General features: G+C 33.7%; 1 protein-coding gene across 1 annotated transcript; it reads left to right on the top strand.

Annotated features, from left to right (window-relative positions):
• Positions 1 to 613: 613 nt before the first annotated feature.
• On the top strand, positions 614 to 1,180 carry LOC124888950. Its single transcript, XM_047400234.1, has one exon. The coding sequence runs from the start codon at positions 614 to 616 to the stop codon at positions 1,178 to 1,180; it is 567 nt and encodes a 188-aa protein (XP_047256190.1).
• Positions 1,181 to 11,608: the final 10,428 nt, after the last annotated feature.

Below are 11,608 nucleotides of genomic sequence, written 5' to 3'. Positions count from 1 at the left end.
TAGAAGAGGACTTTAAGAAGGATGGCCAATCACTTTTTTCTCAATGGGGAAATCCTATACAGGAGGATTCCAGACCTAGGATTGCTACGATGCGTCGATGCCACGGAGGCCACAAGATTGTTAGAGGAATGCAGGAACTTATGGACCCCATATGAACGGTTTCATGCTCGCGAAGAAGATTTTGATAACTGGATACTTTTCGATGACCATGAAGAGGGATAGCATTCGATTCATGCAAAAGTGTCACCAATGTCAAGTTCATGGAGACTTTGTACGAGTTCCGCCAAACGAACTCAATGTGATGGGTTCTCCTTAGCCGTTTGCTGCTTAGGGCATGGATGTTATTGGACCCATAAAGCCTCCTACATCCAATGAATACCGTTTTATCTTGGTCGCTATCGATTACTTCATGAAGTGGGTTGAGGCCTCGACACATAAGGCCATAACCAAGAAGGTGGTAGCAGATTTTGTTTCCAACAACTTAGTCTGCCAATTTAGAATTCTAGAATCAATCATAACAGATAATGGAGCCAATCTTAATAGCAACCTGATGAGAGAGATTTGCGAAAGGTTTAAGATCACTCATTAAAATTCCACGGCATATCGACCACAAATGAATGGAGCAGTTAAAGCTACAAACAAGAATATTAAGAGGATCTTGAGGAAGATAGTGGATGGTAATAGAGAGTGGCATGAGAGGTTGCCATATGCTTTACTTGGATATCATACCACAATCAGAACTTCTATTGGGGCAACTCTCTATATGTTGGTTTATGGGTCGGAAGCAGTAATACCTGCAGAAGTAAAGATACCTTCATTGAGAGTCATTCGGGAGGTTGGTCTACACGACGTTGAATGGATTCATAGCAGGATCAAGCAATTGATTCTCATTGATGAGAAGAGATTGGATGCAATCTGTCATAGTCAACTCTATCAAAATAGAATGATAAAGGTGTTCAACAATAAAGTCAAGCCTCGTCGATTCACGCTGGGACAGTTAGTATTGAAGAAGATATTCCCTCACCAAGGTGAAGCCAAAGAAAAATTTATGCCAAATTGGCAAGGTCCTTACATAGTTCATCGAGTACTCTCAGGAGGAGCAGTAATCCTCGCAGAAATGGACGGCACAATAAGCACGAAGCCGATCAACTCAGATGCCATCAAGAAGTACAACATTTGAAGACATTCGGACCAGTTGTTTCTTTGTACTTTTTGCATTTTTCTCTAATGTAACAGAACTACGTATTAGCCTGATTTCCCATGGCGGGATACGTAGGCAGCCCACATAGGGTTCGGTCTCCTTAGAAAACCCAAAAATATTATCCTTTCATGTATTTAGAACTATGCTCGACTTGACTTCCCATGGTGGGATATGTAGGCAATCCACATCGGATTCGGTCCCTTTATATTTTTACCTTTTCATTGTACTGAACTACGGCCTGACCTGATTCCACTTGGATACGTAGGCAGCCTGAGTCTGGCTCGGTCATTGTATTTCATATTTTCATTTCTCCTATTGTATTGAACTACGTTATGACCTGATTTCACTTGGATACGTAGGAAGTTTGAGTCAGACTCGGTCATTGCATTTCATACTTCATTCTTCACCCTCGAACTACGCACAGACTTGATTCCTATCTTAAGGATACGTAGGCAACCTAAAAGGTTCGGTCTTACCTTAAGGAAAATCCTCTTTACTCATAGTATAGCCTCAGAATATAAGAAATCTCACCGCCAGATTCGTCAGAGCATCGACAGTCAGAGAAGCTCCACCCGAAAGATAAAGCTACATGGGTCACGATTAACAAATAGAGGCTTAACGGATTTCTGAACGTGTCATAATCTAAAAACAATAAAGGATTACTATATATACTTAATATATATGTAATATTTGTGAAAATATATATACATATATGAATTTTTTACCATACTTTCAACTTTTCCACCTACTGAGACTCTAGATTTGGGAGTGATTGAGCAACCGAGGTAGTGTTAGAGAATTTCGTAAACAAAGCCAGGATTTCCAAGTCGACACAAATCAAGACCCCCACCCAACTAAGAATTTTTCTTTGAGCCCAGGAAAATAGGAATTGGAAGACTACATCAAGCCAAGCTTTGGGATAGGATTAGGGGCATCATGCGACTTACCACTACGACATGAGCCAAATATTCTTCCCTTACTTTATTCTCTTTATATACATTTATACTAAACCTCACAAGCTCTAAGAATTTTATTCGAATTCTTTTGCAGGTACATTTTGAAGATCCGGGTCGGAAACTAAGAAAAGAGGATCCTCATAAGAAGATTGGGCTATTTACTTCTCCCAACAAACCCCGCAAATCGGAGAGTGCCGTCTGACTTCAATAAAGTCAAGATTCTGTAGGGAAAAAACTGTATATAAGCAATCAAAGTCAAGCTTCCACATCCCAAAGGACTGTATATAAGAAAACAAAGTTGAGCTTTTGCATTTTGAGGACTGTATATAAGCAAACAAAGTCGAGCTTCCGTATTCCAAGGACTGTATATAAGCAAACAAAGTCAAGTTCCATATTTCGAAGACTATACATAAGCAAGCAAAGCGATCCTCTGCCATATCAGATGATGTAAATGAGCAATACGACTCTCCGCCATATCGGGAGTTATACACCAGCAAGGGGATGCCCCGCCACAAATCAGAGAATGTATATAAGCAAAGCAACACTTCGCCATATCAGAGAATCGCATTTCAGCAAAAAAAGCACAGCCTGCCAATCAGAGGCACACACCATAGCAAACACGCAAGAAAGTCACCATCACAGAAGCATCAAGTTCCTACAGCAATACCGTCATCTAGTTCAGATTGAGGGTCGCTTTGAAAAATATGAGGCAGTTTATCTTTAGGCAAATATCCCTCAGTAAGAGGCTATTTACATTTCAGCCGACAGGGGCTATTTCCATTTCAGCCGACGGAGGCTATTTATATTACAACCGACGGAGACTATTTACATTTCAATCGACGGAGACTATTTATATTTCAGCCGATGGAGGCTATTTACATTTCAGCTGACGGAGGCTATTATATTTCAGCCGACGGAGGCTATTTATAGTTCAGTTTACGGAGGCTATTTATATTTCAGCTGACGGAGGCTATCTATATTTCAGTTATTGCCCCGCCAGTCGGAGGCCTCTACAAATGGAGACAATACTAGTTTGAATATCTAAACTCTACTCTTTACATTACGATTTCAATTTACAATTTTTCGAACAACAGGTACTTTTCACACTGTTACCTATTTTGCAGGACCATGCAGTACAACGTGGAACTACCCTCTTAGCAGCAAACTTGGGCAAGCTAGCGGAATGTCAAGAATCCCTAGCTACGTCAAGGATTCTGGCGAAGAAACTCAACTCGACTCGACTCAAGCTTTCATTTTTATTTTTGTCAACACCCAGTGCCATCTTAATTCGGCACTGTGGCAATTTTTGAAAAATCATTATCTCCTTTTTCCCTCAATATTCTCAATAGATATCACTATCCAACGTCTCCTCATCCCCAGCTATTTCGAAGAACCAATTTGGGACTTGCACCTGTATCCATTTCATTCATGCTGAAAGTTTGCTATCATCCTCCCAGTGTTACCATAATCCTACACTGGGGCAATTTTGATATTCATCAGAATTTTGCTATAATTCAAACTACAAATGGCCTGATTTCTCGTGAAGCCCGAGATATGTAGGCAGTTAAAAAATCAAAGCCCGGCCATAATCTTCCAAACATTTTGTTTTGCTCGAGACAAAATTGGTTACGTCAACGTGAATGCCCAAAGATTTTCATACAAATCTTCGTTCCCTCAGGGGCAACTGTTGACACCCAATTTTGACTCGCCTTTTTTCCTTTAATTACTTTTCCAATGCTTCTTGGCCCTACATAATTTTAAAAATTAAATAAAAATAAGATTCGTGTTTTTGTTTCTATTTCTACAAATTTTAATTAAAAAGGAAATTTATTTTTCTACCATAATATAAAATATTTTAATTACATATTTTAATTAAATATTTTAACAAATAAAAATATATTTATAATCTCTTATTATTCGCCTTCGCATTTTTTTTAATTTTATTTTTAGACAATATTGTGACCATATACATATATTTTATTATATAAAACAAATATTTTATTCTTATTTTTCACATATACCTTGCATGTATTCATTTATTTATTTTATTTTACACGCACACATATATATTAATATTATAATTTATCTTTTATATATTCAAAATATTCCGATCGAAATCGAACAAATCAAAAAATAAGCCAATTTAAATAATTTTTCGTATGTTTACATATATATATATATATATATATATATATGTAAATATTATTTATTATTTTGAGGTAAGTTTTAGACCGTCCGATCAAAAATTAGAGGGATTAAAAATCGGTCAAAATTTCAAAATTCTTTGCATTAATTGCTCTCTACCCGTCCTTTTCTCTTTCTAAAAAAAAAAAGAAGAGCAGTTTACGTGTTAACCTCAAAGAGCATCGACAAGTCCCATCCATTTCTCCCAAAGCAGAAGCAAAACAAACATCTTTCTCCTTCTCCTTCTCCTTTCTTCCTCCTTTTCTCAACCCTCCAAGTGAAGGAAACCCTAAACCCATCGCTAGTTGGTCTCCTGCCACCCCTTAATTTAAATCCCTCAGGAATAGGAAAACTCAGTTCTGAATGAGTGAAAATAATTTAAAATGGTTCAATCCATCATTTAATAGTTCTGAAAAGTTGAGCTATGGGGAGAGAGGGTTTTGATTCGAGTTCAAAATTTAAGTTCTTTTTCCCATACTTTTTTATTTTGGGGTTTCAAATCCGGATTTTTGAATTCGGATTTGGCTATATATGCGTGTATCATTCACCCATTGAAAACAAGGGGGAAGATCTGAGAGAAAGAAGGTGGAAGATCTGAGAGAAAGAGGGTGGAAAATTGGAGAGAAAAGGTGAAAGAAAATTCGTGAGAGGAAAATAATTGAGTGAAAAAAAAAAAAAAAAGCAAAACAGAGGGAAATTTGGTTTTGAAAATCTGAGCTTGCTATTCTCTTTCCGATTTGGTCCAAATTCGGGTTCCCGTGGTTAAGTACGAAGTCGCCGGAAAACTTTGATGTCAAAGCCCGAGTTTGCTGCCCAAAACAAGGTAGGAACCTATCCTTTCATTCACTTTCATCTTTTCCTTTCGCCTATTCTTGACTATGTGAACATGTGGTTTGACTCGATTCAAGATTAGATGTAGTTTACTGGTAGTTTTTCACGAATTGAGTCCAAACCTGTTCCTGCTAATTTGGATTCGGGGCTGTTGGAGGCGAAATGGTGTGAAAACCGCCTTGTTCCCTGTATTTCTGTTTGGATATGTATATGTGATATGTGTGTTTGCTTTTTTTTTTTTTTAATTTTTTGTTTGTGATTTTGTTATGTCTCTATTATTTTCCCATGATTTTTTGGATAAGAATATATTTCGGTTCTGAAAATTGTTTCGGCTATGGATATGTAAGAATGAAAATATGTGATCTCTCGATGGCTTCAAGTTTGGTCATGTTGTCGTTGGTTGGGTGGGTTCATGGAGTTGGTTCCATTTTGATTCCCCTTTTCTTTCAAAATATTGTCATCTCGTGATCAAGATATATGATATATTTTGTTCTAGGTGTTGAGTAAAAATGTAAGGAATTAGTTATACATTTACTTAACTATGCATTTCAGCACTTATAGTTTTCCCAAGATTTTAGTTACTGCTTGCAAGGATTATTTGCATGACGTTTTGTTCGACTTCTATTTGTTAAAACATGCACCAATCAGCTTTATTTATGTGATGGTTTACCAGGACCCTATTCAAGTTTGCTTAATTTCTTTACATATTACTTAATCCTAGCATTAGATGTTTAAGTTGTTCAATTACAGAATTGCACAATATTGTATTACCTATTCACTTCGTTCAAGATTGGTTACTAATCCTTATATTTTTCTTTTTTACATGTGATCTCGGGAGTTGGAGTTTCAATCGAAGCTCGCCTTGACCCAACATCGGGTCAACCACAGTTAGGATCGTCAATGCTCGGAGACTACATATATATATATATATATATAGGAATAGCTTAGCATATTATTATGATTGGTTTTACTACTACGAATATGTTGTTTGTGAGGTTGATTAAAAGTGATTAACTTTACTTCATTCTGCTCAAATCTTAATCTCCCAGAATTGATTTCGTCCAGTCATCATTTTGTTCATTAGGTGCTTATCAATTTAATAATGGTAAATTATCTGACATTCAGATGTTTTATATTTTACATCTCAAGAGCAATCTGTTAAAGTAATAGGCAACTCTCAGGTTCTTTGATGATCCGATATAAAAACTTTTGTAAAAAAGGGTTTAAATATCTATCAATAGTCTCCATCTGAAAATAATTAGTTGATGTTTTGTCACCCTAATTAGAATCGTTCTAGGTAAATTGTCAAGAGATTTCTAGTCAAGTCCTTTTAAAAGTTTACTAATAATTCACTGGTCAATTGAAGCTTGCAATTTTCATTCGCGATTTTCCTCATTTATTTCTAGTTTTATTCCAAAATTTCAGATTTTTAAAGTCTCCGAAATACAAGGTACATTCATCCGCTACTACGTACAAGGTATATTATTATCATGATAATTATTTATTGATTATTATTATAGCCAATACTATTATTGTCGTTATTTACCCCGTAATTGTCGTCACTATCTTATTTATTATTTATATTATCATTATTATTATTATACTATTATTATTATTATTATTATTATTATTATTATTATTATTATTATTATTATCATTATCTTTGTCGTTATTATTTTGCAAAAGCTCAACATCATAACCTATTTTTGCACTCTTAAAAAAAATAAATATTTTGTAAATAAACTCCATGCTTTAAAATACTTATTTTCGTGAATAATTAAAATTGAATATCTAACTTCAAATAGTTCTTCAAATTCCTCAATAGAATTATAAGACTTTTACAAAAAAAAAAAGTTATATTACTATCCTTTTCGTAGGAATGTATATTTCCATAATAATCATGTTACCTTTCGTATGTGGTAGTGTCATGTTTATTGTACCTTAAACTCTCTTCGAAGTTAATACAAAATAATAATAAAAGTTTTTTTTGTCAATTTTAAGCAAATAACTAATAAAAGTTTTTCTAATATTTTCCTAAACTAAGTATAAGGACTATCTTCGGATAGGCTCTGAGGGGTGCCTAATACCTTCCCCTCGAGTAACCAAAACTCTTACTCAGAATCTCAAAATATTTTCGATAGACTAAAACAGAGTTTTATAATAAAAAATGGTTTTTCTTAATTTTCCTAAAAACTTAGGTGGCGACTCTAAAAAATAAATTTGTCATCTAACGCCACCATATGTCGCGTGTTGTTTCGACCGGTTCAAAATAGGGCTCAACAATATGTTTATGTCTTTTTTTTAAATTGACAGGAGTGGGTGTTACTGTATTATATATGTATATCGATATAGGGGTAGAAAATGTGTACGTTATATAGGTGTCTCTTGAATTATAATTGGGACCAAATCAGCTAGTTGATTTATTGGATCGGGTAGTGAGTTTGAGTTAGTTATTTGGAATAATAAAATTAAAATGAAAAAGGAACAAATATAGTGGATTTGGATTAATCATTTGAGATAAAAAAAATTAAAATAAAAAATGACAAATATATCCCTGAATTATGATAAATGGTACATATATATCTTCTGTCATACTTTGGGTACACATATGCCCCTATTGTTAGTGAGGGGGATATATACGTACTATTTTTTTACGGTAGGGGCATATGTGTACCCAAAATATGATGGAGGATATATAAATACCATTTATCATAGGCTTAAGTCATCCACAACCCCTTAAACTTGTTTGAAGAGTTCACTTAGGCACCTCAACAGATTCATTTTCCTTTTAGATACTCCAATATTAAGAAATATGTATCTATTAAATTTTTATGTTGATGTGACACAAAAAAGTGTTGTGCACATGCTGTTAAGTGCGTGTATGCAGAAAATTGAAACTTTCAAATTAATATTTTCATTTTTTTTTCCATTATTTTCACTTTCAAATAAGTTTTTCCTTTTTCTTCTTCTCTTTCAGCTGGGTCATCTCAATCTCACTTATTTTTCTAATTATGACTCCATTAATTATTATTAAAATAGTAAATTTTTATTCATAAACTATTATGCAATCCATAAAATAAAATGTAGAATCAAATAGATGGCCCATAAATTTTGCCATGAATATAACCTTTTCTTGTAAATAGCCAGAACAATAATCTTCATATTTTTTGAAATACATAATACACAAACAAGATCTTTAACTTGGCATCAAATTATAACTATGCCTTTAACTTTGTTAGTGCACAAGTAGGCCCTTTACCTATATAAAAGCTGAATAAGAAAATACTCAAATTCTGCAACTTACATAAGTGAAACTCAATTGCTCCTACGTGGATTAGTAATACACTTAGATGATGCCACCTAATAAAAAAAGACATATTATAATTATAACATTTAACTTTGCCAGTGCACAAGTAGACCCTTTAACTATACAAAAGCTTAATAAAAAATATCTCAATTCTAACTCTGACCCACGTGGTTGTGAGTGTATACATGCATTTTTTCAGGTAGGATTGGAGTATTTTGTTGTTCAGCTTTTGTATTGTTAAAAGTCTTACTTGTGCATTGATAAAGTTATACGTCATAGTTATAATTTAGTGTTAAGTTAAAGATCTTGTTTATGTATTATGTCTAAATATATAGAGCCGAAATTAAGGAAAACAAGGGTAAAAATAAACCTCAAAATCTTTGAATTTGTATTTCAACACCAATTGAATTGACAGAGACCTCAAATTAGAACCTCGATGAGCTCTCTCTTACTCGCTTTCCAATTTAGTTTGGTTTTTCTCTTCAATTACTTCCTCTGCTTTTTCTATAGCGTGTTGTTTATTGGTTAACTGGCCAAAGTTGTTGGAGTTAGCGATGTGATTTCATCGATGAATTTTTTGTCGAAAATGACTTGAGTTAGCGGAAATCGGAGCTTTGTGAGCCGAGTTGGAGCTTGTAGGTGGCTGATCGGAGAAATTTTCTGATGAGATACATTTTTCGACAAACTGAGGGAGTTAATTTGATGAAAAACGAACGGAATATGTTGTTGTTAATTTTGGGTGCTATTGGAAAAGTTTATCCTTTCTCTTGCTGTTGCTTTTTGTTCTTCTTAAGATTTTATTTTCAATTAAAATTAGTTGAATATATTTAAAGGAATTGTTTTTCTTGTTATTTTAAAAAGACAGAAATTTATTTTTCATAATTATTTGAGTTCATATGGCACGTGCCATAATTTTTATTTGTTGTCATATTATAAGACCCGCGTGTAAGTCTCACATGTCATATATTTTGTGCTCATGATCATTTTGTGTTTAATAGGTGCACATTTCTTAATGTTAAAGTGTATAATAGAAAACTAGGTCTGTTGAGGTGCCTAAGTGAATTCTCCAAACAAGTTTAAGAAACTATCGAGGACTTAAGGTTTTATCATAGTTTGGAGGTATATTTGTTCCTTTTTCATTTATAAATTAAAGATAGATTAAAATTATATTTATCAACTGAAATATAAACATTAGCTAAAAATGTTAGCTCTACTTTCATTCTACTAAAAATTCGGTCATTTGGATTCATTGCCACCCAATTAATTCTATCATGTTTGCATTTCTTCTTTAATGACATCAATAGCGAAAGTCTAAACTTCTTTATGTAGAGGCGAAACTCATCGACAGACACCTAAACTTTATACAATTTTTTACTTTGGTATCTAAAATAGATGGTATTCATTTTTAACATCTCAACTAGCAGTTCGATGTGTCATTTTGACACTTTTTGCTGAGTCATCATTACTCATGTGCTACACGCATTTTGAGCGCGTGTAGAGGCTATTTTTATAATTTTGTTCTCTCTCTTCTCTTTCTTTCTCACTCTTTCTTTCTTTAATTTTTCACAATTTTCTCCCTTCAACTTTCATTAAGTTTTCATCATTTTTTTCCTTCAACTGCAATGCAAAATACACACACATTGAATATTTTTGCAAAATATGTTGATTGTGTCATTACTTTCATTTCTTTCCAATTCAGTGATTCTCAAGTTGATCCAATATATCACTTTTTCAACTAAATTTTGCACAATTTGATTAATGAATTCATTTTTCTAATTGAGCTTTGCTCTGTTTCTAGAGGCAGATCTAGAATTTAAAGGTTGTGGGTTCCCAACATATAATTTTTACCACTACACACTTTGTTTGTGGGTTTCCAACTTATAATTCTTATATATTTATTGGTTTTTTCAATATAAATTCAAGAACCGGACGAAAGTTATGGATTTTCGGGAACCCGTACTTTATGTTGTGCATCTGCCCCTGTTTGTTTCAGTTGGGTGCCTCTCAATTTGATTAAAAAATTTATTTTCCACATACACATACATTGAGAGAAAGAGAATAAAAAAATACATACTGCACAATGCACATACATACGCTGAATGAAAAAAAGAGGGAAAAAATTAACGTTGTTTTTGACATCACCTACGTTTTACTTTACTTTGATTAAAAAATTCATTTTTCAACACATAAATTATCATAAGAAGGAGAATTTTTTTTGTATGTGTTCAATGAAAGACATCAATGGCATCCTTCTTTGCTTTCTTGGAATATGAGGTTTCAGGAATTTAGGGCGGGTGGGTGGGGCGTGGGTTAGAGAAGATAATGTTGGGAGTGGGGTGTTGAAGAAGATGATTTTGGAATGGATTTGTGGAGAGGAGGAGGGGGGGCATCATTGAGGAAATATTGATGGAGAAGATGATTTAATTTAAATTAATTATTTAAAAATTATTTTGGACAAAAATAATAAATATTATTATATTATTTATCACTTTACTTTTCAACAACGCGTGTAATACACACACATTGCATTTTTTTGTTGATTGTGTAAAAAGTGTCAAAATGACATATCGAAATTGTAGTTGAGGTGCCAAAAATAAATGATAACTTCTAAAATAAAAGATCGTACAAAGTTTAAGTGCCTATTGATGAATTTTGCCATATGTGAATAGAAAGGAAGTTGAAGATTAGGGGTGTCAAGTGGGTCGGGCCGCGTCAACCCGGAACCGTCCCATGAATGTTAGCCGGGTTGTGGGATGGTCCGGATCCGGGCTTGGTTAAATGGGCCGGTTCGGTTCTGGGCCCAAAAGAATTTTTAAAAAAAACAACCCAGAACCGGCCCACTTAATCCAATCAGGTCCAACCCATCTAAACCCGGTCAAAACCGATTAAAAATACGGTAAAACCATACAAAAATAAAATTAAAAAAAAATTCTCCAATATACACTATATATACCCAAGTATATACATTTTAAATACGTTAAACAATATATATACACTATATAAATAGTATTTACTACATTAGGATTTAAACAATATATATACATATACACAATTACATATGTAATCGTGTATACGACTATACGTTAGTTAAATATATATATTACTCTAAATAAAACATATACTACAGGA

The sequence above is a fragment of the Capsicum annuum genome, chromosome 11 (genome assembly GCF_002878395.1).
Source record: "Capsicum annuum cultivar UCD-10X-F1 chromosome 11, UCD10Xv1.1, whole genome shotgun sequence".
NCBI lineage: Eukaryota > Viridiplantae > Streptophyta > Magnoliopsida > Solanales > Solanaceae > Capsicum > Capsicum annuum.
This window is presented reverse-complemented; position numbering and strand designations above follow the sequence as displayed.